At 51.1% G+C, this 25,582-nt stretch overlaps 9 protein-coding genes across 9 annotated transcripts; 3 read left to right on the top strand and 6 right to left on the bottom strand.

Annotated features, from left to right (window-relative positions):
- Positions 1-800: 800 nt before the first annotated feature.
- On the top strand, positions 801-1,565 carry NCS57_00321800 (uncharacterized protein; the record flags this gene model as incomplete). Its single annotated transcript, XM_053053228.1, has 1 exon — positions 801-1,565. The coding sequence occupies one exon, from the start codon at positions 801-803 to the stop codon at positions 1,563-1,565; it is 765 nt and encodes a 254-aa protein (XP_052918474.1).
- Positions 1,566-2,630: 1,065 nt separating this feature from the next.
- NCS57_00321700 (uncharacterized protein) lies at positions 2,631-3,761 on the top strand (the record flags this gene model as incomplete). Its single annotated transcript, XM_053053227.1, has 1 exon — positions 2,631-3,761. One exon carries the CDS (start codon positions 2,631-2,633, stop codon positions 3,759-3,761), a length of 1,131 nt encoding a protein of 376 aa, XP_052918473.1.
- A 273-nt stretch (positions 3,762-4,034) lies between these two features.
- Positions 4,035-8,641, bottom strand: NCS57_00321600 (uncharacterized protein; the record flags this gene model as incomplete). Its single annotated transcript, XM_053053226.1, has 8 exons — positions 4,035-4,067; positions 4,124-6,851; positions 6,910-6,998; positions 7,136-7,606; positions 7,653-8,266; positions 8,316-8,430; positions 8,478-8,519; positions 8,570-8,641. 8 exons carry the CDS (start codon positions 8,639-8,641, stop codon positions 4,035-4,037), a joined length of 4,164 nt encoding a protein of 1,387 aa, XP_052918472.1.
- Positions 8,642-9,572: 931 nt separating this feature from the next.
- Positions 9,573-12,879, bottom strand: NCS57_00321500 (NACHT domain-containing protein; the record flags this gene model as incomplete). The annotated part of the gene is made up of 2 exons (XM_053053225.1): positions 9,573-12,414; positions 12,470-12,879. 2 exons carry the CDS (start codon positions 12,877-12,879, stop codon positions 9,573-9,575), a joined length of 3,252 nt encoding a protein of 1,083 aa, XP_052918471.1.
- A 977-nt stretch (positions 12,880-13,856) lies between these two features.
- NCS57_00321400 (uncharacterized protein) lies at positions 13,857-15,911 on the top strand (the record flags this gene model as incomplete). Its single annotated transcript, XM_053053224.1, has 1 exon — positions 13,857-15,911. One exon carries the CDS (start codon positions 13,857-13,859, stop codon positions 15,909-15,911), a length of 2,055 nt encoding a protein of 684 aa, XP_052918470.1.
- Positions 15,912-16,524: 613 nt separating this feature from the next.
- NCS57_00321300 (PALP domain-containing protein) lies at positions 16,525-17,475 on the bottom strand (the record flags this gene model as incomplete). Its single annotated transcript, XM_053053223.1, has 1 exon — positions 16,525-17,475. The coding sequence occupies one exon, from the start codon at positions 17,473-17,475 to the stop codon at positions 16,525-16,527; it is 951 nt and encodes a 316-aa protein (XP_052918469.1).
- Positions 17,476-18,052: 577 nt separating this feature from the next.
- NCS57_00321200 (uncharacterized protein) lies at positions 18,053-18,484 on the bottom strand (the record flags this gene model as incomplete). Its single annotated transcript, XM_053053222.1, has 1 exon — positions 18,053-18,484. The coding sequence occupies one exon, from the start codon at positions 18,482-18,484 to the stop codon at positions 18,053-18,055; it is 432 nt and encodes a 143-aa protein (XP_052918468.1).
- An 843-nt stretch (positions 18,485-19,327) lies between these two features.
- Positions 19,328-21,212, bottom strand: NCS57_00321100 (LITAF domain-containing protein; the record flags this gene model as incomplete). Its single annotated transcript, XM_053053221.1, has 4 exons — positions 19,328-19,484; positions 19,535-20,041; positions 20,368-20,393; positions 20,439-21,212. 4 exons carry the CDS (start codon positions 21,210-21,212, stop codon positions 19,328-19,330), a joined length of 1,464 nt encoding a protein of 487 aa, XP_052918467.1.
- A 1,085-nt stretch (positions 21,213-22,297) lies between these two features.
- On the bottom strand, positions 22,298-23,409 carry NCS57_00321000 (Protein kinase domain-containing protein; the record flags this gene model as incomplete). Its single annotated transcript, XM_053053220.1, has 2 exons — positions 22,298-22,321; positions 22,366-23,409. The coding sequence occupies 2 exons, from the start codon at positions 23,407-23,409 to the stop codon at positions 22,298-22,300; spliced, it is 1,068 nt and encodes a 355-aa protein (XP_052918466.1).
- Between the last annotated feature and the right edge of the window lie 2,173 nt (positions 23,410-25,582).

Below are 25,582 nucleotides of genomic sequence, written 5' to 3'. Positions count from 1 at the left end.
TAAAATGACCTCCTTCTAGCGTCAGATAGACACGTTGGATAGTTATGTAAGTAGATATGACAGGGTAAGAACATAACTATTTGGGAATTGTGCGCACATTATGTCTGCGGTGCTCAGTAATTTTCTCCGGTGTAACCTTTCTCCAAGCTTTGTTCATGCAAGAACAAAAGATGAGTTGGGGTATGTATACCCTTGGCAAAGTTCAGTAATCCTGAACCGTGATGCTTGGATCTTCTCTATTGTCACCCACCTGAGATAATGTGAATCCGATCGGATTCCGTTCAAAGATAACACGGCTCGCTCAGCCGCACTTTACGCATGGTAGCGACCATCTTTCCTTGAATAGCTCTAGCGTTTTGTTGTTCCAGGGCACGCTGATGTCACTCCGCTTCTTCACCAATAGCTTTTGCAGTCCATGAGATTGAGCGGTGGGATACACCTTGTTTAGTTAGCTCCTCCGCCACACATGCAATTCAGCTTGCTCAAAGACTTGGAATGACGGCATTCGACTCAGCCTCATGTCCGAATTATCTGCAGCTTGCACTGAAGCCAAGTTGCGAAATGCTGATTGTGGTCCTCTTTGACTCAAAAATGAGTTCATAGCGTCGATCCTTCTCTTTCCGTTCTGTCCTGCCCTCATGATCCACTACTACAACTCGGAAGGGCAGAATGTTACATATGTCTCTGAGCTATCCTGTCATTATACTGCCTTATTCTCCTGCTAAGCTTACCTGTTAGTCTGCATTCTTCCTTCACGTTCAAACATCAATTGCAAGAATCCCCAACATATCAAATCCATCATGGCTATGACATACCAACAACCACAGAACTACGCTCTGCCACCCGGTCCTCAAGGACACGCTATGCATGGCTTTCCCCAGGGTCAAGCCATGCATTGTCCGCCACAAAGCCAAATGCAAGGTCAAATGCATGGTGCTGCTCGATTCAAAATCTCAAAGCCTTCTTTCCACAGCCGTTATGAGTGCAAGCCCGACAACGCACCTGACGGTCCCTCGGCCTACAGTCTCGAAATATCAAAGAACCCCAAAAAGCATCCAGACTTGGCTCTGACTGCGGGAGGAGCTTCGGTCGCGGCGTGCTACTTTCCGGAAGCGAGCCGCTACTACAACAGCGACAGCAAGATGTTCCGCATCGGTCTCGGCGATCCTGCCAATGTGCAATGGACCGAGATGTCATATGGAGGCAAGGACAAGCATGGCTGGTCATTTTCATTGAACCTCCCAAACACGGGGCAGCCGGTTCCGTTGACGTGGTTGAAAGACAACAGCGTGGCCGTGGATGGAATGTCGGCTTCACGTCTAAGCAACAACAACTTCAAACTCCAGGACCCCACTGGCCAGATTATGGCGGTATTTACAAGCCACACCATGAGTCTACGGCCTAGTTCAGTGGGCACACTGCAGATTAACATGGATCTGGGCCCGATGTTTGAGTACGCTGTCATCACGACTTTAGTTTCCATTTACGACTTCCAGAAACGTGAGGAGGAAAAGAGGTCCAGTTCCAGCAGCGCTGGTGGTGCTGCCGCCGCCGCTAGTGGTTAAGATAAACATGCAATATTGGTACAGCAACTCATACTAGGACGAGAGACTTCGTGTAAATTCAGTAATAGTTATTAAATCCTGATAGATTCAGGTATCGAAGGCTCGGTCAAAGTTAGGCAACAAATAGCGAATCTTGCGTCTCGGTGTTGTTTGAGTCTGTTTCTCATGTACCGCGCCATTCCTGCAACTCCTCTACCATGACAGTCGGTTGATGTATTCATCCTCAACACGCCAACTCCTCTTGCGGGGTGAATCAGTGAATGGATGCCCTGAGATGATGTGATTCTACCTTGCATCATTAACGTCGAGTTACCGTATCGAGTCAATAGACTACACGAGAGCCTTTGTTACGAAGTAGCGAATCAAGAGCTCTACAGTCAAGGCTTGCAAGGGTAGGTGTAGTGGCCCCACCGACTTGAGTCAATGTGCTGAGTCGATGCGGCACAATTGCCTCTTTCAGAATCGACATTGATGATGACAATAACATTGCGGCAAATTTACCAGTTATGACCGTAGCGCAACTTGCTAGAAACGGCTGATCTAACTTCAATAGCAGTCATTATCTCTACAAACACAGAGAGGTGTGGGAATCAACCAATGAAAAGGGAAATTGGGGTGGCGGCTCGTACCAGAACTCAGGCAAGACATGGTAAGCCCGCCCGGACCGTGGTGTTACCAATGGATCCCGGAGGCTTTGGCTAGCCTCAACGATCAGATGCATTCAGCCCATCTCATGATTATCGTGGCCGGGTTGGACAAACTGCGTGATGACGAGGCACTACCTACTACATTGACAACCCTGGTACTGCATCTGACGAGATAGTAGGATAGCGAAGCTTTTATGCAATATAAACTCTAAAATGTCTGACTTCGAAACCAGATCTCGAAGCCTTGTTTCTCTCCCCTCCTCTTGGCGAGAATTACATCCCGAAAAGAAGCAACCGGGCCCGAGTGGCTTCAGCTATTTCTTGACCTTAAAGGCGCTTCAAGGTTCTTTTACTCATACTCGGAACACCTTCTTTCAAGAGCCATCACATCAAAAGAAGCAAATCATTGTTCTCAGCCATGCTCAGAAACCTTGTTTATAAGCGAGGCGGCATTGCATCATGCACGCCGCTCAGAACAAAAGCTCCAACTGAGGCTCGGTTGTCTTCAACGGCCTCCAACGCCCAACCACCCAAGACAAAGTTCTACATGCCGCCAGAATGGGCCAAGCACTCTCAAACCATTACCGTGTGGCCTGATTTTGCCTCCATTCCGGACGAAGCCATTCTGCGCGACGCACGTTCAGAAATCTCTGCCATTTCAAATGCCATTGCGCGCTTCGAACCCGTCACCATGTACACCAAGCCCCAAAACGTGGACAAAGCCAGAGACACAGTATCCGAAAATGTCACGGTTCATCCGCTGGAGGCGAGTCAGCTCTGGGTTCGCGACACGGGACCCATCATCGTCAAGAACCTCTTTGATGATTCCCGAGCGGGCCTCAGTCTAAGCTTCAACTACTGGGGCGACAAGCTTGAGAGCCAAGGTGATGAAGAAGTTGCATCGGGTATCTTGAACGACATGGGCGTTGATGTTTTCACTGCTGGCTTCCGTGCTGAAGGAGGCGGGTTCGAAGTTGACGGCCAAGGAACGCTTCTCGCCACCGAAAGTGCCATTATCAACCCGAATCGAAATCCCGGCATGTCAAAGAGTGACATTGAGGCGCAGTTCAAGGAGTATCTTGGCATCGACAAGACAATCTGGCTTCGTGGAGTCAAGGGCTACGAGATGACCGACTACCACATTGACGCGTTGGCCAGATTCATCTCGCCTGGCAAGGTGTTATTGGGCCGCATGCCAGAAACTGCTGACAAGGTCCTTGTGGAAGCGTACCAGGAAGCAAGGGAAACGCTGGAAGGCGCAACAGACGCCTTTGGAAATCGGATCGAAATCATCGAGGTTGCCGAACCTCATCCTAAAGACCTGCGTGGCGAGCACTTTTTCGAAACTGTTGCTTCTTATGCCAATTATCTTTTGGTAAATGGCGGCATCATCATTCCTCGCTTTGGTGTTGGACAGGCAGATGATGATGCGCTGGAGCTGTTCAAGAAATGTTTCCCGGACCGCGAGGTTGTCCAGGTTGATATCAACACGGTTCCAAAGCTGGGCGGGGGTATTCACTGCTCAACACAGCAGGTTCCGTTGATATAAGTACTAGGAAATTTGGAATAATCAGATAATACGTCTCATCTCGGCTCAACCTCAAATGTCACCCAGAGATCTAATACATATATTCTCTAGTAACTGCATTACACGGCCCTCCCTTTTACGTCAACCCGCTGCTTCAAGTATTTCTTTCATCTCTAGCCGTATCAAACTATAGTAATCACTTGATCTGCCTTGGACCACTCAATACAAGCCCATGCACCCGTAGGCGGCCCCTCACCCTTCCTAGGTGCCCTCAAGTCATCTAGTCTCTGCCGTTCATCTCCATGCTCCATAGATATCCCAACCCTCCTAAACACATGGGAATTAGCAGCTTGATCAACAGACTGCAGCAGCAGACGAATCACGCTCGGCGGCCGCCCTCCCACATCAGACCACATCGACCGGCCATGCCATTCGTACAAAGGCCCTTTTTCAAAGGCAACCAGATCGAAGGCGTAGCAGTGCTCGGTCACGTCAGCCTGACGGTCAAGGGCATCAATGGCAGCAAACGGCCTCTTTGCGTCTTCATCAGAGGATGGTGTAATCTTTTTCCAGTGCAAGGTACCTCTGAGAGTCACTGATCCCGAGACATGGCTCTGTGCTTGGTTTGCTTCAACGTCAACTGATACGACGGTTGCCATTGGGACTGGCTCATGAAACGCTTCACGGTTGAGGTAATTAAAGTCCACCTGTCCCCCAACAGAAGCCCAAGACCATGAAGGTGCTCTGGGTTCTTGATTGTCCTTTTCTTGTGACTTCCAGCAGAGGCTCTCGAGCAGTTTAGTGCCCTTCCAAAGTCCACCTATAAACTCGCCCTCGACCGTCTTCTCTAAAGATTTGGCAAGGGCGAGGACTGCAGGAATGCGGTCTGAAGACTTGGATAGACTCCTTGAGGTAAACTCTTTGATGAGGGCCTGCCAGATGGCATGAGGGCTCTCTGGAAGTTCATTCTCCTTTGCTGGTGAAGGGAGTCCTTTGACAGTGCATTTCAGATGAGCTCTGCGGTTCACCTCAAAGGTTGCAAACTCGCCTCCAAGTCTTGACATTATGGAAGTGCTTGGATCCGCATCAATGCTCATGGAGCAGAGACATTCCCAGTAAAGGTAGCTAGGTCCAAAGTAGAGAACTCGTGTGCTCAGGAGCTGCTCCTGCAGCGTCCATCCACGGGAGCTTATAGGTCCATCCACTGTAACTCTTCCCGGCAGTGAGAACCCTCCCGGAGCAGACACTTTTGACAAAGTCCAGAATGGAAACAGAGCCTGCTGATGAACGACTCCTTGTTTCCACTCTGGCCGCTGTGTTTTCGGTAGCCAATAGTCCAGGGGCACAGGCTGGGCGACTCTCAGCATACGAGGTTGAAACATGTTGTCATGACAGTCTTTTGCTACAATGCTCGAGATTGTCAAGTCGGCGTTGGAGTAAACGTCGCTCATTTTGGACGCCTCTTTATCCCAGTCTTGATCATCATCCTGGATGATGCACAGAGCGTCGATCCATAGATATTGGTACCTGAGAGATCTAGCCGTTTGGATAGCTTCCTGTATAAAGGTTGGGAGGGTATCCATTGGAATGGCTTGCAGGTACTGCGAGAAGTTTGCTTTTGTAGTGATGGTGTTGGTAGCACCCAGGTCACCCCAGCAGTATGAAAGTGCGCAGTATGGGCCTTCCATGGCTTTTCCTTCTACAAGGTAAGGGTCGCAGCCTTCTTCTGTCAAGTTCAACACTCGGATCGGAAGAGTCTTGTTCGAGTCCCCGCGTTGGTAGGACTGCTGGCATAGAGAATGCCCAGGCGCGTTCCTACACTGGTGAAGCCATTCTCGGGCAACGTTGATTGCTTGCGGTGAACCCGTAGTCGTATCTTCCCCGGAGATCTCATTATAGTCAAAGACGAGCCTCTCGGAAAGTGAGTCACCGCCTAGGGATCCCCCGAGCCCCCTCTTTGGGTCCCAAACAAGGAGAACAGTCTCCATCCACAGGTCGCAGAGCGTAAAGTAGATGTGCGACGCATCGGATGATTCTCCAGACAAGCCCAGCCTTTTCATTTCGTCCGATATCTCTTGCGACGTTTCTTTCTCAGCATTGTCGAGGACATCTGCAGCGAGGCCGCAGAGCCGACAGCTCCGGGCGCATTCGTTGAGAGCGTCGCGGCTCTCGTGAATCTGAAATGGGGGGCTAGATATGGCTTCTTTGGCGCGGGAACGCCAGCCTGACACGTGAGACTGGAAAGACAAGCACCGGTTACACAGGGTTTCTCGCTTCGTCGGCCTTGTGATGCCAGCGGCCTCGTATAGAGCGTGATACACACTGTCGACAAAGTTCATCCCGCCCTCTTGTGGACTATTCTTCATGGATGATACCACGTGGCTGTACACCCCATACAGCTCCCTGAAAGGTAGGAATCGTCTGCTTGTAGCAACAGCAAGCAGGTCTCTAGCTGCAGCAGGTGTGGCCTTTGTTCCATCTCTCGACTTGTTAGATAGTAAAGGAGATGGCTTCAACCCCGGATCATGAAGTAAGAGGATATCCAAAGCCATCTGATCCTGTGCAAGAATAGCGAGATCCACGATTGACCACTCAAAATATGAAGCAGAAGCCAAGTCAGCACCACTTTCAACCAGCAGACGAAAAATGACGATATTTCCCGAGGCCAGTGCCATATGCCACGGAACCTTGTCTCCTGCCTCATCCTTGCAGAGATCTGCGCCATGTTCGACGAGAAACCTGACAGCTTTCTCATTCTGGCGCTCTATAGCCTCCTGAAGAGCTGTCGTTCCGTTAGAGTTAAGCAAGTTGACATCAGCCCCGTGCTGAACGAGAAGCCAGGCAGACTCAAAGTCAAATAAACGCAGAGAACGTTGAAGAGGTGTGTTCCAGCACTTCCAATCCATCCTATCGTTGGATACCGACTCATCATCACGCACTTCGAAGACCTCGAGCACATCTTCTTCTGACCAGATTGTGTTGGGATCAAAGCCTTTGGACAAGGCGTCTTCAAGGGCGAGAAGCTCGGTATCGTCTCGAGCTTCGGGCCAGTCCTCGTCGGGCAGATACCCGCCTGACTCTAGTTTTGGTGGATACTCGAAGGATTTGTTGCTGACGCCAAGGTTAGATTATGACAATGTTGTCAGATCGAGTGTTGTTTGTTAATCACCTCGTTGGCACAGGCTGAGCATCTTCTGAGGGGCCATTATCGTCAGCCATGTTGGATCCTAGCTGTGAAGGTGGAAGGAAGAAGGAGTACTGTAAAAATAAGCCCTAGTCTATCATCAGGGGCAGTGCTATTTATCTATAATACTCGCTTACAATGCACATCTATCTACTATGAGGTGAACACGTCACCATGCATGAAATAACGCAAAAACCGCCAAGCCTATTACTCCGCCTGTAAACATGTCCCTGCTCCGTGAAGCGCCAGAGTCATCATCTTCCTCTGGCTTGCTTGTCGACGCCTCCTTGTCTGCTTCTTTTCCATCTCCTTCTTTGAATATCTGCGCTGTCGAAGAGGACGATGCCTCTTCGGTTGTTGTATATGAAGAGTCGGAGGACTCTGTTTTGGAAGTTTCGGCCTCGGTTTCTGTGCTTTTAGGGGGCTTGGTTGATGTCGTCTTGACCATGGTTGTCTTTGTTGAGGTCGAAGTCGTGGTGACTGAAGGGGCGTTCTTGATGAAAGGATCAAGGATACACTGCTTCATCAACTTGTTGTCCTCGTATCCATCGCCAGACTTAATTGGTGTCAGAGTCAGGACGTAGTCGTATTTGAAACTGCCAGCTCCCCAGCCAACGAAGCCGATGTAGACGTCAGAGTTCTTTGCGATGAACTCGTTCTGGGCGCAGAACTTTTCCATACACTATACCAGTTAGCTTGGGATAACAGATTCAGATAAAGGTGCTTACCGAAGGATCCATAGACGCTCCAGACTCTGAAATGATGGCCACGCGCTTGTTCTCCCTCAACCAATCCGCCATGGCCTTGAAGGCCTCAACGTTGTCGGTCGTGCACTCCTCAAACGATCCAGAATTGTTGATATCCAGATACTTGTGAAGATCCAGAATCAACCCATCCTTGCTGCCATCAGGATTCTTGATAGCAGCCAAAGCATCCGCGCTCCCCGTCGTAATAAACGTCTCGACATTCGTAAAGTTTGTTCCAGGCAGCAGAATGATCTGTGACTTTGCCCCAGCCTTTCGGATACTCGTAACAGCCGCCTGACAACTCTTTGCCCAGAGATTAACATCCAGATCGTGAGGTTCGTTCATCAGCCCGAACATGACCTTTTCCTCCTTGGCGTACTTTTCGGCGAGTTGACTCCAGAGATCGGCAAAGGCTTCGTCTGAGGGACCGCCCTGGCCGATGATTCCACCATCGTAGCGTGCAAAGTTGTGCACGTCAATCATGCAGTAGGCGCCAGTGTCGAGACATATTTGCATGAGTTGATCGTATTGTCCGAATTTTTCTTCGTCTAGCTTGCCGCCTACTTGTTCGTTGAGGAGGAACTGCCATGTTGTTGCTGAGGCATGTTAATAACAGGAGCGAGTCAACAGTTTGAGATAACTTACGAAGACGGAAAGTGTTGAGGCCACTGTCTTTAACAAAATGTTTCATCTGTCCTTCGCCATCTCCATGTGTATGAGAAGCGAGAGGGAACTGTGCTGTGTCAAGAGGACAGCTGCCCTACTGCACGTCAGTCACAAGTTCATGCAGCTAAGCAAAGCACCTACATCGATATCACAGCCAAAGTCAATACCGGGGATAGCAACACCCTGTCAAGCAGTTAGTGGGAGACTCAAAATCAAGGCAGCTCTGCACATACGATATACTTTACTTTGGCCCACGCGTCAGAGAGCAGAGCCAGGCCTGCCAGCACGTGAGAGGTTGCACGCATTATTGTAAGATCCGGCCGAGCCGGTGCTGATTAGGGGGAATTAAACGAGATGAGCGAGTGGTTTAAGCTGTACACTTGGAAGCACAGCAAACATATGGTAAAGATGTGTTACGTCTAGGAAAATGATAGACAGGAATATTCAAGAGACAGAAAAACGAATGATCAAAGAACAACCGTCAGCGGAGGGGTCGGGGAATTATTGTCAATCTGACCGTGTCGGCCGCTGAGGAGGGGGGACCCCTATTCAAGCCATCCGCCGGTTCGCGTCTGACAGGACCCAGGAACAAGGGTTAGCGGCTGCTTTTTGAAGATCTCGCTCGTGTTCCATTGGGCGCGTGGCTACGGGTTCGTATTCCCAAATAAGTACTGTCCACTCGAGTGTCAGCGCCAAGAAGACGTTCCCACCGAGCAACCGGCCATAAGAAGTGTCTTGCATGATGAGACATGTCGAAAACGGTCGCAGGGATCACGGATCCGCTGCTGCCCGTTCCTTGAGAGGAAGGACCTCGACGTGATCCCCTACAAAGTCCCCGGTAACCCCGGCGATGAGACTCGCCCGGTGGAGTCGGTGTCACCATCACTCAGGGCTCATGATTCGTGAATTCTAGAACCCGCCAGGGCTGACCCCGTGGCTTGAACTCAGGGTCCGGATTTGGCGTCATCTGGCTACACGAGGGGCACATGGCTGTATCCCTGCCAACGAACGGGCCTTACATCATAGGTGGGTTACTTATTAGGCCGAGGTTTCACGATTATACGATGAGGGTCTTGGTTTGTCAAGATTATACGAAAACACGACGTTTCTTTTTAATGTCTAGGTCAGCTGGTTCAATTGAGAGGCAAGACATTGATGGTGAGCACCCGATCACCGACCTCCACTGGGCAAAGAGTGAACAAAGGCGCCATCGAGGCAATTATCATTAGCTTCTGTTCACGTCACATTTGGTTGATCACCATTTCCCATTTCCTTGCTTAAATGATCTGCCACCCGCACATTCAGAGGAGCAGTCGCATACCTCGATAATATCCCGAGAATCATCGACATGGTGCACGGCATTTCGTCAATCTCATCAGAGGAGCCAATCCCCTCCTCTATGTAGATCTCATCCAGCCCTTGTTTGAGGTACTCGGCACCAAGCTCAGATGGCGTTCTCCCGTGGGCATCCATCAGGCTTCGATCGGCGCCAAAGTCAAGCAGCGCAACCAAATTTCTGAGATCCAAACTCCAGGGGGCTTGGTCGGGATGTGCAGCGGCAGTGACCAAGGCATGGAGCGGTGTGCGGCCGTGGCTATCTCGGGCATTGATACCGAGGTGTGACTCCTTTAACACCAGATGCAAGCGCTCGTGAGTCGCTGATAGCCAAAAGTTGCGATGAAGGACCGTCTCTCCTTCTTCATTACGTTTGCTGAAGTCCAATCCAGCAGTGATGCATTGCTCGAGCATGATGAACGCAGGCGAATAAGATCGGTGGAAAAGAGTGTTCCCATCTTCGTCTGCTGCATTAATGTCGACGCCCAGGTTCAAAGAAAGAGAGTCCAAAGCTTGGTTGATCCTAGACCTCTCTCGCAGGTAGAAAGCAGATTCGAGGATCTTGATGCGCGGCGTCGTCTTGGCTCCAAGGTTCTTAACGAGAAAACTGGCCAGACTCAGATGCTGGCATCGAACGGCCACCAGCAACGGCGTGAAGCCATCCTTGTCCTTGGTCTCGACGTCATAGTGCCACTTTTCTACCAGTTCTCGACAAATGTCTTGATGCCCTCCTCTGGCAGCTGTATGGAGAAGGGTTTCCCGACCACGGTGAGAAATCGAGGATTTGGCATCTGTCTCGAGGATTTCTCGACTTGTTCTCGACGCTGCCAGAAGAAGAAACACGGCGTACGGTCCAAGGAACGCAGCGCTATCAAGAGCCGTCTTGCCGCGGACATTCTTGATAGACACATCTGCTCCATATTTCAGCAGCAGGTGAACCATTTTATCCTGTCCTTGCTTCACCATGAGGTGGAGTGGTGTTTCTTGGTCGTGACCCCATACTCGGTTCACCTCTCTTGCTCGAAGCAGCCCCAGCAGTGTGTTCCTTTTCAGAAGAGCATACTCGAGTAGGTGATAAAGGCCAGTGATGCAAGCCATGTGAAGTAGAGGGACATCTGTGGGTGGCTCCTTGCCAGGATACTCAAGATGATACCAAGCCCACCACCTATCTCTCGCCTCTGAAGACTTACGAAAGAAGTCTTTGTGCTCATCCAGGACAGACACAAAGTCGGCACCCATCTCTCGCATGTGATAGTTCCAGTTGAAAACCGCGTAGGGTAAAAGAGGCAAGTCCTTTACGGCGTCGAACAGTGGGCTGAACGAACGGTCCATCGCGAGGAGAGATACCAAGCGATTAGTGATTTGGGCGTGTGTCTTCTTCGGGTCCATGGGACCGTTCAGGGCTGCAAGTCCAGAGGAATGGCTCCTGAGAAAGTCCTTGGCGCTCTGGTGCACAAAGCTAACGTATAGAGAAGTGCCTGATTCTTCCGAGTTTAGTTCTGTCATCCGTGTGTTCACCGGGATAAGAGGTGGAAGCCGGTTGACTCGATAGTCCACGCCATTCGGTGGCCTTCCAGTCGACACCTGAAGTAGATGTCCACAGGACTGGATATAATCCAGACAGACTTGTTCCTTGGTTAGATACGAAGTAGGCTCTATCTGTATCGCCTCACAAAGTTCGACAACTGTCAACGGACGTGACGCAAACAGCAGCCAAGTCAACATGTTGGCTACTGTCGTCTTGCTCTCCGGATGGATCTTTGACAGGATCCGTTCGTATACCTCGGGAAGATCACGGGGGAGTTGCGTAAGAGCATGTTCAATCTCCTTCACGGTTTTGTGCTCCAGATCGCGCACCATGAAACTGACCCAGAGAAAGGTGCCTCCTGCGCGTCTTCGAAAGGTATATTCGATGTATTGGTAAAGAGGCAAGCCTTCGATTCCTTTCATCCTGGCTAGGTGGGAGATTTGGTCTGAGATGTATAGTTGGATGTCGTCTTCAAGTAGACCAAGAGTGATATGGGGGAATGCAGAGAGTGTGGCAGGCAAGCATTCAGGCTGCTCTCTACTCGTAACGATGACTTTCAAGCTGTGAATCTGAGCGGATTTTTCTTCTGGTTCGAACAAGCTTTGGACCTTGAATAAGAGTGATGATAGCGACGGTTCATCACATTCGTCAAGAGCATCGAGGACACAACAAACTTCATGATCTCTCAGAGCCTCCAGCATGTCTTCAAAGATCCGCCAGAGGGTCTCGAAAGAATTGTCCTGGAACAAGTTGGCCCCTTGGATCTTCCACGTAGGCGTAATGCGAGAGATGAGCTGGTTGTGCTTAAAGATCAGCTGGATGATGAGCCCGCGGAGAATATTGACGGCCGTATTTCGAGACGCGACCTTGTTGTCACAAAAGAACCAGATAACGGTAGCATCAGGCTTCGATGACTGGAGGAGCTGTGTGAGAAAGATGGAGATGAACGTTTTGCCCTTGCCTGGAGGGCCAGATATCCACAGGAGACCAGATTGATCCGTACTCCAGGATCGATACTCTTCCGTCATGGGGATCCATTCGCATGTACCTGGAGTCCGGCGTCCTTTGGCTGTGATGATGCCGTCTCTATCACTCAACGGATCCGTGATGAACAGGTCCTGAAGACACTGGTCTTCGTCTGTGCCGGGGCGAAAGGACCGGCTGAGGTCCTGTATGAGGGACTCGACCCGGGCGAACTTGTCATGGCCCTGGTTTCTTTGCAGATATCAGCAATGTATTTACACTTGAAGAGAAATATAGGAGAACTCACATGTTGATGACGGCTATCTGGTCCCCAAGAAGCGCCTTCAATCGCTCAATCTCCTTGAAAAGATTACTGATCTCATCCTCCTTCAAAAACCCGCCTACAACTCTCCAAGATTTATGCCCAAAACCATCATCCTTCTCAAAATCAATCCGCTCAAATATCCTCAACAGCTTCTCACCAACCGCCTTGGCCTGTTCAACAGTCGGCTTCAAGTCCTCCACTTGGAGAGCAGGCGAAGCCTCGACAGCAGCGACAAGTTTCTCAAGGCCCTGAATCTGCTGTCGCCAGGCGTCAATTTCGGCGGGTGCATCTTGGAACTTGTCGTGGATCTGTTTTGAGAAGCGGATAATCTTGACGCTTTGTTCGACAAATTGACCACAAGCGGCTACGATGCCGATGGTCTCGGCCGCCATCTTGGCGCGCTTAGGGTGTCAAAGGTGGGAATCCCCACGGGAAATGATGATGTGAGATGGCCTCAACATTGAGACAGACGCTGCCGGGATCACCTGATCGAGATTGAAAAGATCCAATGAGAGGGCGATGAGGCTTGAGAGCTGGTCAGCCGCAGCGGAGGTCACAGCAGGGCACAGGCTGAGGGCCTACCAGCCTCCATCGCTGCGTGAGAAAGACACGCGTAAGGCAGGCAGGAGGTATTAATTCCGCTCTTAATGTCGAATCCCTACCAGCGCATGGAAACAACATATTCGGCAATCAGCCCGATGTACGTATGCTTGTGGCTGCACGTTCATCTTCGCCCTGATCCTCCAGCCCCCAACAATCGCCAAGGACTTGCCAGGGTGGAGATTGTCTCAAGTTTTCATCAACAAAATTTCCACTCATGGATCCATTTCATCCATCGTCAAAGCTTGGTCTGCAGTGTCGAAAAAACTGATGTTAGAAAAGAACCAATGCTGGCGTCGATCCTGTCCCCCACGCTGCAATCCTCGGGAGCTAGCCGTGAGATCTAAGGTTGACGTGGTTAAGCTTGTCTTGCGTCATCCCACTCACACACAGGCCTCCCAAGGTTAAGTTGACGTTGGATCTCCGCCTCAAAACGGGGGTTGCCAAGAGGTACCTGTCCTGCAGCACGGATAACACGGGTCACACAGCCTGCAGCGTCTGCCTGGCTCTTGTCTCGAGCAAAACGCCTCTATGAGGGTCTCTAATTATAGCGGCTGAAACGATTGGTACCCGCTACACCACGGCTTGGGTTCAACAGAGGGAAAAGCCCCCATGTGAGGTTGCACCCGCCAAGTGGACAGGGGATTCAGGCAATATCTCAGCCCTGTCCCCCCTCGGCTCTCTCAGCCCTGTTTCCCCTCTTCACTCTTGTTTTTTTGACTCCCTCCATGTCGATGTTCCACGTCGGGACGAAACCCTCAAGGGCACCATGTCTCACCGGCGAGACTACGACAGATTGTCTGGTGGCTCGGAGCTGAGCATCCTCCCGAGAAAGGATGACGGAGCTCCTTCGTTTGAGCAGATCAACTTGATCCACGATGCACCAGGACCCTCGGATCGATCGAACCTGAACCCGAACCCTTTTCCGACCTTTCAATATCCCCCGCCGGCCGACCACGAACACAACCCCCGACTACGACGGATACGAACTCCCACGTCGCCTCTCACGCTATGGCATTTGTTTCTCGATGTCCTCTTTGCCGTCCCAGCGCTAGCATTTTTAATTTTCGCATTCCTGGTTTTCGCCAACGAAGGGTGCCCCATCGATCAAGAACCCGCCGTCGCGCTGCGCTCCATCGCCAACTACAGCCCTACAATCTTCCCCATCGTTTTTGCCGCTGCAGCAGTCAACTTCCTCAAGGCTCTGGCAGCATGGAAGCTAGAGCGAGGCATCTCGGTGCTCAGCCTCGAGTTTCTACTCAGCAGCCGGACCGTGTTCAGCACCATCGCGTCGCCCATGGCCCTCAGCGCTGTTAGTGCCCTGACACCGCTTCTTTTCGCGCTATGGGCCCTTTCTCCTCTCGGTGGCCAGGCTGCGCTTCGCGTCACCGGGTCAGCGCCATCATTCGAGCTGAATACATGGAAAGGACGGTACGTCGAGTTCAGAGGAGACCTCCCCTTCCAAGAAGGCCCCGGCAGTGTACCCCATTCACTCCCGGCTGTTATCGCCACCTTTGGCGCAGCTCTGGCAAGCTCCAACGATGTCAAGACTGCGGGCCAGGATTCATTCGGACATGTCAAGATTCCCATGATTGAGAGCGTATCCAATTTTCCCGACGATGATGGCTGGATTGATGTCAGCGACGAGAGTGCTCTGTACTCGTCTCTATCAGGGCTCCCAATTGCGTCCAACGATCCCTTTGGACATCATTCCAACTTTTCCTTCAACCTGACAACGTCGTACATGTATTCCGACTGTAGGCTGAGCCACTTTCCAAGCATGAACATTTCGCTTTGGAAGCAGGCCCTGGATGTTGAGCCCAAGAATGGGCCGTCGACAGAGGCCGACAACAAATATCACAACGGCTTGACCATGGTGATTGAGGTGCTCAAGAAGTACAATGACACTACCGGAACGCCCATGCAGCTCAATTTTACTTCATACACGTTCAACGCGACCACGAGCGCCATCTGCAACCTCACGACTTCATACGTCGAGGCTAGCGTCAAGTGCCACAAATCCGACTGCGGAGCGTTTCGCGTCCGAGAGATGAAGAACGACTACGATGCAGCGAGCACCGTTCTCAACGGTCTAGCGCCCAGCGGTGACATGGAGTTTTACGACGAGCAGTACTGGTCGTACCTGGGTTACTTTATCAACTCGTCCAACATTCTCTGGGACTGGGAACCAGACAAAGAACCCTACTCGTCGCCGATTGAGCTGTACCTCACGCATCCAGACATACCGTACGCGGTGCTACCCAACGACCGCAACTGGCGCGGCGAGGATATCTGGCCGGTCGGAGACAAGGTGTTTTCTGCGCGCTTCTCGCAGCTGCTGAATAGCTTCTGGCTCGCGCAGATCGCGCCGTTTGCGCCCATGGGGAGAGTCAACCTGACAATTGCCGACAGGCTCCAAAAGGAGTTAAAGACGCTCAAGTGGGAAGATGTCAGCGGGACGAGAACTCCAGACGAGCTCGTACTAAAGGCGCAAAAACCATGGCTTGGAACACTGATCGTCGCGTCCTTCGTCATGCTCTCTGTCGCGATCGCGGCAGCGCTATTAAACATCCGACGCAAGGGACCCGACATCCTCGACTACGCGACGAGCATGATAAGAGATAACCCATATGTAAACGTGGAAGGGGTGGGCGAAAAGGGCAATTCGATGGAGGACGGCGCCGACAGAACGAGGCGACTCATGAGTATGAAGGTGTGTCTTGGCGATGTGTGTCCGCAGGAGAGGGAGGGATATATCGCAGTGGCGACTCCAGGGCGAGCGAGGCGTTTGGGAAATCTGGGGCAGGGTAGGGTATTTAGATAGGTTATGCTTAATGTCACGTATTGATGATTGTTCAAGAGGAGTTGAGAGAGCAACTTTGCGAGTCAGCCACATTCAGAGTGACGCGCCCAGGCTGAGTCGCGTTCATTGGTCGCGATTGCACGGAGGGTGGCCTCACACACACTTTGCGACAGGTCCTCCCACATCTCCGGGACCACCCGTATGGTCTCACTGTTCTTAAAAGAGCTTATGTAATTTTCCCGTCAATCTTCATTGTTTGGCATTGTGATTTTTTGAGGCCTTTTTGCAATTTCCCTCCTGCAATACCTCAGGTTCACTATCACAGTCGCTGATGTTGGAAGCAATCTTCTGCTTCAAATTGCCATTCCACCGAACTTGCGCTGTTGAAGGGCCCAAGACGCAGAAAACGCGCCTCTATCACTGGAAAACACTTTCAAGATATCTAATAAGTCATTACCATCACTTAAAAACGAGGTATGTCCCCTCAAAGCTGCCATTTTGTGAAGCATCACCCAAGGTCTAGGGTTGCCGACCCCTCCATCCTGAGGGCACCAGCGCGGGGGCGGGGCGTGGCAGAAAAATTGCGCACGACCCCTCACCGCCTTCCAAATCAAGAGGGTCATTCACGGCCGTCTTATTCAAATAAACCGCTGTTCATATACTTCAGCCCAGTATCGCATGCGACCGTAACAACCGTCTTGCCCGGCCCGAGCTGCTTTGCCAGTTCAAGCGCGGCGACAACATTCAGGCCACTCGAAGTCCCAACCAGTATTCCCTCTTCTTTTGCCAGGCGCCGGCACATTTCGCGCGCCTCAGCCTCTGGAATGCCCTTCGCCTCATCGTAGAGAGTTTCATCCAGCAACGGAGGCACAAACCCGATGCCGATTCCCTCGACGCTGTGGCTCCCGCCGTGGCCCTTGGTAATTACGGGCGCAGACTCTGGTTCGAGAACCACGATGTGCGTCTGTGGATATTTCTCCTTCAAGATCTTTGACACGCCCATGACCATACCGCCGCCTCCGACAGCGCCACAAAAGGCATTGATACCGTCGGGAAATTGCTGAACGAGTTCGTGGCCGAGGGTCTGGTAGCCGACAAGGACATCAGTATTGCTGAACTGATCCACCCAAAAGACACCCTCCTCTTTTGAGAACCCCTTGGCCTTTTCTCTCATGGAAGGAATTAAGTCGGGCGTGATCTTGCCGTTCGCGCTCGCAATCAAGTCAAGGTCAGATCCAAAGGCTGCCATTGTCCGTAGCTTTTCCTTTGCAAACGCATCCGAAGAGATGACACGGAACTTGTATCCCTTGACGGCGCAGACAAGGGCAAGGGATGAGCCAGTGCTGCCACCAGTTGCTTCGACAACAGTCATCCCGGGCTTCAAGATGCCTTGTCGCTCTGCCTCTTCAATGACTGCTCTCGCCATGCGATCCTTGTACGAGCCCGTGGGGTTGAGAAACTCGAGCTTGAGAAACACACGGGCGTGTCCTTCTGGAGTGATACGTTTCAGCTCGACGCATGGTGTATTGCCTATGGCGTCGAGTACATTTGATACGCGAGGTGGAGTAATAGATGTGTTTGCCATGGTCGATGACTTTGCTTGAAACGAGGAGTTAAAGGAGGGTGGTTCGGTTATTGGAGCCGGGCCATTCAAGCCTTTATAACGCATGTTTTGTATCCATTATGACTAACATCTTTTTTTTTTCTCTCTCGAGGCCACCGCGTGGTGCTAAACTGACCGTGCTGAGGTACAACTTGCTGTGATCACAGCATCCTGTTGGACAGAGGGTGAGCCTTTTCGGGGGGACGGGCCTCCCGAGGGTCCGGGTGGGTCTCTTCCCGTGAACCATCTCCGCGGACCGGATGTGGGCTTGACATTTCCCAAGGTGTTACTCTTTATCATGATGTGAGTCGCGTGACACATTGATTATTTCTGACACCTCAAGTCTTGAGATTTGATGAATAGAGGAGCCCTCTGTTTATAAAGTGCTCATGGGTGCATCTTGCAGTCCTCCTCGCTCCACAAGGAGCGGAAGATGGCGTAGACCCAGATCTTGATGCGTGGGCGTGAAGAATAAACAAGAAAGACATGGCCTAGTGCGAGTTTTCCGTAGCCCTTCGAGGTGACGACGATGGCCGCGTTGATGAGGTTTCCCAAGGCTTCAAAAGCAAAACCAATGAGCCACGTGAGCCAGATTCTCTCGGTATCCCAACACCTTTTGTTGGGCTTTCTTATTGTCGAATAGTGCAACAAGAACCACGCAGAGAAAAAACGAAGCGCAGGCGGAGAAAAGGTCCGTGGCGATGAACCAGCCGACTGTGTCTCCGACAGAAGGACACTGGACAGAGTCCAAGTTGGTGGGCGAGATGTTCCACTCGATTGGAATCGGTGGGAGTGTGGCATTGGAGCTTGAAGAGTTGTAGCTACCGGTATTCCGGCCGAGCCATTCCTCGTAGCCTCCAGGGTCTGTACCCGCGGCAGCGGGTTCACCTTGCTCAGATTCCTCCGAACCCTTGCGGTCCTTCGATTTGGGTTTGGATTTGGATTTGGAGGCCTTTGCCTTGGGTGGTTTAACCTTGACTTTGACTCCCATGTTGAAAGTGGAAAAGATGAAAGTTGGCTCTGTATTGCTGTTGCAAGAAAGCAGTGATTCTACGCCGCGATGAAGTGTCGGGGGGTAGTCTTGACCCGACCTTATTAAAGGGAATTATTGATCACGCAGCCATGAACTGCACAAAGGGCTGAGAAATTAGGCTCTGCCATAGGATATTCGTTCTAGACCTCGTTTCTCCTGTAAACAACGACTGGTGGCATTGCTTATCGCACCACGAACAAAGATTTAATGGGCGCGCCCTCGAGTCGCCGCTACGTTGTGAAGCGAGCTGGATCGCACTAACTCGTAATCGTTGATCGATGGCAGCCTAGGAACAAAGAACTTCCGAGGTAAAACGGTCCAACGAGGAAAACTTGGCCTATTGTCTTTGAGCACCAATACTGTTGGACGCCTCGATGCAACGGTCCAGCCTGAGTAGCAACCCACTGATGGGGGAAGAGGGGGGGAGGGGGGCAAGGGTAGAGGATCAAAATCCTGGAAGGGGAGCTAAAAGAGAGATTTCGAGAGCTCAAAGAACTCAAAGGTTGATTCCTCCCTGCATAGCATATGCTATCCGAGGACTGGGCTGATCCTTTTTTGCTCGCATGTGATGATGTGGCGCTCGAGGGCGTTCACCGATTCTGTGCAGTATGTAAATTTTCTTTATTCTGACGATTCTAGCTATGCTAGAAACTCATCACAATGTATCGGGCATGTGAAGCTAGAAGAGCCGGGGAGGAGTAGGCTCAATCAAAGGGGCACAGCCAAACAGTAGTGGCACTGCAAATAGGAATGAAAAGTCAAAGTGCTTGGTGGTCACACATCTGCTAACTAATTGCGAACCTAGTAAACATGAATCTCAGTCCCCGTGTTGAAATGAAAAGACGCTAGCCTCCGATTGCAGCGACAGCAATAATGCTCGACATTCTTGAACGCCTTGGACATGTACACAACAGGGCCCCCAACAATAGTGCACATAAACATAAAAGCAGCCATTACACTTGATAAAAGTCAGTAAATATTTAAGGAGAGAAAATGGGGTGCACTTACTGTGTGCCGCTGCAAATCTTGCGCTCAACTCGTGTGATGGAGAGTTCTCGACAGGCTGGACAAAGGACGGCTCGGGGCCATTGCTTGAGCTTTCTCAAAGGGACGATGTTGGAGGGTGAGATGCCCTCGAATGCTGTTAAGCCATTGTCTTGCGATTGACTCGGGGCAAAGAGATCGATCTTGTTGTCCTGGTAGGACGGATCATCGTGGAACATGGTGTGGAATTTCGACTGGGTAGTGGTCGCCATGGTGAACTTGTTCTGGGTTGATGAACTTCCATATTGGACAATCGACCGGGACTTGATTCTTAAATAGCGAAAGCCGAAGAGGGAAATTTGGTGCCGTATTTCGCGATCGTCCGGGGAATATGGGTGCCTGGAGCTGCGACGCTGGGCGTTGCCCGTATTTCGCATTCGAAGCGGCCAGCCAATGAGACACCACGACACTTCAGCCACTGATGTAGGAGTCGCCCAGATTGCAACGGCAATAGACTCTTGGCAGAACCGGCTGCGGGGAAGTCATTGGACGAGTTCTCTGATCGCTCTTAGCTGGGAGAGGCTGAAGACTCGCTCGGGAAGCAGCTGCTCAACGTTGACTCGGCCCAGAGCTTGATCCCGCTCCATCGACATCAGCAGACTCCGTTACAACAGGGTCTGCTTGGTGTTTCCCTGATGCACTGGGCATACGGGATGGACCGCGGGGAACGAGCGGGCGTATAAACTCGGCGAACGCCCCCGCAAGACCATCATGCCAAGGACCAGCTGTCTGCTCCGTGAGGTCATTGGCATATGCCGTCGAATGCGAATACCACATGACCATCTTGTACTTGTCACGGCCGGTTCTCTGCTTGATCGTTCCACTGCCCTTTCAGTTAGTAATGTCTTATGCTCATGAACATGGGCACTCGCCTAAAGATCGTATCCTCCGAGAGACAACTCCAAAACTCGGGAGTGGATGGCAGAACCCTTCGCGAGGACATAGTCCTAGCTTCCCAATTCCTCTGTGACCGGGCCGTGTCACTCGTCGCTGCACAAGTCGACGTCAACTTCCAGTCCCAGCCGCGCTCTGGGTACGAGTCAAGCTCCATGTGGAAGTCATAATCCGACACGACAACATCTCGCCACTGAATCCCACCCATACGGAGCTGACGTGGTAGGTCGTGGAGGTAGATACGCATAGTCACGGACCAATCGGAACATCGAATGTGCTCGGGGTATGCATATGCGTAGAGTTCGACCTCCCATCCCCAGTTGCGAGTCCAGTTCTGCTCAGTGTTGAGAGTGTATTCAATGTCGCCTGGTCTCAACGGTATTCCGCCCGCTGCAAATGAAGAAGGCGTCGAAATTTCTATACACAGACGACGTAGCCATTGAACAACATTTTCCTGCGTTGAAGTCACCGGCGTGCTTGAAGTCTCTTGGAAGACTTGCCAAGTGATGACATCGTTCTGCCTTTGGTCGTTGCCCAGCCGCCATGGAGTTTCAGCCGTAGTGGTGCCAAGCATATTGTGCGTCCATTCTCTTATCGGGAGGTACGAGGATTGAAGATGAGGATTGCTCATGAGATATTCCTCGTTTGATTGCTCAGGGCAGTGTCGGTTGTGTGCGATGATGCGAGGGCGTTCCTGGCCAGCGGTGGCTTCCTCGTAGGAAGGAAGGTTAGAGTTGGAAGACTCCATGACTGTGAGCTGATTGGATGAAAGTATGAGGGAGGCAAGAGGAGATGAGGCGAAACAAGAAGAAATAGTGAAGAAGGACGATGCGAGGTGGTTCAGTCAGTATGTGAAGGTAAGCAGGGAGCGGAAACAAGTCAAGAAGTTTGACAGACAAGAGAGAGTTAGAAGTGGTTCAAGTAACGAAGGGACAAGGAAAGTAAGAAGAGGAAAGATTCAGAAACGGTTATAGGCCAAGGACGTTGGCAGAGCAAAAAGGCGTGGGTGACTACTTTTAAAGGCCAAGTTGTCATGTCAAATAAAGTTGATGCAAATCGAATGATTAACTTCGGATTTGGCCTTCTCAACTGCAGCCACATGAATGAGAATAATACAGACTCCTGAATCTCGGCCGAATCGGCAAATTGAGAGTTTGGTGTGGCTTGAACGGTGAACCTCGTGGACAGGCAAATTTGGATCGAATTTATCTGCAGCATTCTGCGTCACGTTTCCGAGGCACTTGGTGAGGAAAATACAAGATATCGAGAAGTTTCAGGGCACCGGGATCTAATGTTGCCATATTATTCTAACTGTGTTATTTGTTATTATGGTCGATGCCTTCTGAGACGTCATGAAAATCGACAATTTGAATCATCCATGATCAACTTGACTTGAACACTCGCTATAAGTCAACAGAGAGTAAGAGATTGCCATAATAATACTTATGAGAAACATATTTCTCCATAAGCAATAGGGATACGAACAACTCTCGGGAGGCTTAGGTCCCGTGTTTTCGGCCTCCTTCTAGTTGGCAAAAACACCTTTCCGCCTCCACCCTCATCATCACCATCCGATAGGCATCGTGTGACATGTGTCACATTCACCGTTACTACTTTTATTCATTAGGGTTACTTAGTGGGTTCATTTATTTACTCTCCCTAGCTAGAGACAAACTCGTCACCGATATGCTGCCACATCCCGCTTAATTAATGAACATCAACCCCAACACACTGGGCCATAGAGATACGACCAACCACCAATATTAGTGTCTCCCATGTCCAACGGCCTCAAAAATCCCTGGATATCACCGGCGCCTACCCCCGCCATGCCTTCTAACCCCACGGCAGCGTCTGCATCTGCATTCTTCAGAGTCTTCAAAGCGTTCGACCGCGCGGCCCACCTGGGCAATGGCCTTCTCGATCCGGTCAAGTCCGCGCTGTTGCTCCGCGAGGTTGATGTCAAAAGCTCGTACAAGGTCGTCGACGTTGAACGCTCGTGGTCCTGGAGCTCTCTCCCTGGGTCGTCCCACCTCCCGGCGTCCAGCACCTACCTCGCGCATACCCCTCTCCTGGCGGGGAGGGTTCACATTCGGCTTTCTATTCCCTCGCCCACGAAAGAGCTTGTCTAGCATCTCTCCTGCTGAAGCTCTGCAATTGGCGTTGAATGCCGCCATCTCCTCGATGTGCTTGAGCTCTTGAGGGACGGGCCGAGTCATATCCGCAATGTCGCGAAAGAGCTGTTCGGGCCCGTCATTGTCTCTCAGTCGGAGGCACTTTTCACGGAAACCTCGCCCATCCAGAACCCAGAGCATGGTGGCGTAGAGGGACCAGACGTCGGATTTGGCTGTCTGAGCGGCTCCACGGAGGAGGACATCCGGGGCCATGTAGGCAAAGGTACCGGCATGATCTTCGTAGTGACGGGCTTCGATGGCCAAGCCAAAGTCTCCAAGTTCAAAGCGAGGTTTCCCCCTGTCCATGGAGTAGAGAATGTTGTCTGGCTTTACATCTCGGTGCAGGATATCTTCCGAGGCGAGATAATCGAGAGCTTGGAGCATGTGATGCAGGGCGGTTTCGGCGATGTCGTGCAATTTGGAATTGGAGGTTGCCAGTGCCAGTGATGTCAGAGAGCCCTCCTTCAAGCTCATGAAGATCTTGATCTCATGGCCACGCCAGCCCTCGGACGTGATGAGCTCGACGATATGGCGATGATTGGATCGAGCAAGAATCTCGACTTCGTTCCTCAGCATCTTGATCTCGCGCCCATCGTCTACAACGCCGACGACCTTGACAGCCATCATGGCGCCAGTGTCCAAGTTTCGAGCCTTGTACACTTTTCCAAATGCGCCGGATCCGATGCTCGGGCGGATGATCTCGTAGTTGATCTTGGGCTGCTTGACCCTGGGTTTGATCAGTGTCGGAATCCGGCCATTGTATTTGTCAGGCATGACAGCGGTCAGTGCGGCGGGGGATGATTTGGTAGAGCACTTGAGGTGGCTTTAGGACGAAGAAGTCTCAAGTGTGAAAGCGTATGAGGCGTGGTAGAGATGTGTGCTGGTTGGGGTTGAAGTGAGGTGTGGCTTTAAGTAGTCAAACCAGATGGAAATCACATCTTGTAGCTAGAGATTTACGAAGTAATCACTGGAGTCTTCTAAGAGCGTACAGAGTGCCTCAACGTAATGAAGGAGCGTGTAAATCAGTGCAAAGACTGAGTCATGTTGGCCTTTTGACCACATAGATCACACAGGTTCGAGAGAGGGAGGCCCTGTGCGAACGTTGATAGTATTCACCTTTCGTAATCCGGTGGTCACGTTCAAAGGAGAGGGCATCAGAGGGATTTCCATGGCGGGGATCTTATGGGTTGTGTCAGAAGGTGAATGAAGAGAGTAGTGAATAGGGAGCGAGTAATCTGTGATGGAGAGCAACGATTAATCCTATCTAGTGTGATGCAAGTTCAAGTAATCAGCACAAAGAACAGTTGACCTCTTTGAGATGAATGTGACGAATTTGGGACCTTTGTATTTTCCATGAAAGACGGGCTGCTCTTTATAGCTTGATCAACTGACCATCATGTCATCACCTTAAAGACAAAGAACAAACGTCAAGTGAAACAGAGCAGATGAGCCACAGTCCTCAGAATTCTTGGCTAAAGAATCATCTGCCAGTGGTTTCCCTATAAGAACCTTTGCTACCGCCGTGATGGACTCAATTCACTCAACAGCCAACAACGACACAATCACTACCACAATCACCACCACAGCACCCAACAAGATTCACAGATCTTAGAAAAACTCACCATGTCTGCTTCTAGGAACGAAGAAACCCACGACTCAGTGGCACATGAGCAACACCCAGAATCCCCTACACCAGGCCATGTATTCAACTACTCGGGCCCTAATGGGCAGGAGAAGCGCCGCCAGGACGCCATAAAGAAGTTGGAGGCCGACCGTCTCCGCTCTCGTCCAGAGGAGCAGTTCAACGACGAGGTGGAGGAAGTAGAACAGTGGCTTAAAGAAATCATCGGAGAGAGGCTTGGGAACAAGTCTTTCGCTAAGAAGATTGTCGAGTACCGCTGGCGAAAGCAGGACATCTGGAGGATCGAGTTTGAAACCCACGGACCTCACAAGTGGAAGCACGAGGATCCTCCTGTGGGTACATATAAGAAGGGCGAGCGAGCCAACTCGCGCCCATTCTGCCGCTTCGTCCACCAAATATTGTTGGAGCGCGAAAGGATGCTCGAAACAATGGCGACGCCTCCCGATTTCAAAATCTTACCAAAGGACCCTTCGGAAGACCCAGAAGAAGAACTAAAGGCATCTTACCTAGCCTTGAGACCAGAAATAAAAAAGAAGCGATCCCAACCTCCGCCAGACGTTGACACAAAGGCGTATTGGCGTGTCCACCGTAAGTGGCAGAATAGGGGGATCTGGGATGATGCGTGGCCGATGATGCCAGAGTCCTCTTGGAAGCATGAGAGGCCTCTTGAGGATTTGATCCGTCAAGCTGGTCTAGAGGAGCCCTCTACGCCGGAATCTCCAAAGGGGGCTGATTCTCTGTGGAGTACGCGAGTTTAAGGGATGTAAGTGAAGTAGTCTTGCTGAGTCTTGTACCTGACGGGCAATAGTGCTTTGCGAGAATCGGCTGTACACCTCGAGGTTTTATCTGGAATGGTGTTTCTTTGGATGTGCTCCATAGTGACCGATCATGATGCCTGATGTGCCTTTCCTTGACCCCAGTCTGAGTGAAAGATGGGGTTCTATGCTCTGCAGAACAATTGATCTAGCTGTAGAACAGAACTAGAATAAAATCAACATGAAACACACAATGCGCATACCTAATACTGAGACAAGATATTTTTAATCATGGTACTCGTGCTGATCTCCATTTGGTTCCTTCCCTGTGCGACTCATCTCCGAGGTCGGCCTCTGATCGTGATACCTTCACCCGCGCACCTCGCACCAACCCACGGCGCAAAAACGCTCCAAAATGCAGTCTCTTCACTCTCAAGACCAAAAAGAAAAACACAAATTGCAAAAAATACAAAAAAATATCAACTCTAGCAGTTGACGGCTTCGATCCGTCGACCTCCGGGTTATGAGCCCGGCTTGTTTGAATTAGCTT

The sequence above is a fragment of the Fusarium keratoplasticum genome, chromosome 2 (assembly GCF_025433545.1).
Source record: "Fusarium keratoplasticum isolate Fu6.1 chromosome 2, whole genome shotgun sequence".
In the NCBI taxonomy this organism is placed as follows: domain Eukaryota; kingdom Fungi; phylum Ascomycota; class Sordariomycetes; order Hypocreales; family Nectriaceae; genus Fusarium; species Fusarium keratoplasticum.
This window is presented reverse-complemented; position numbering and strand designations above follow the sequence as displayed.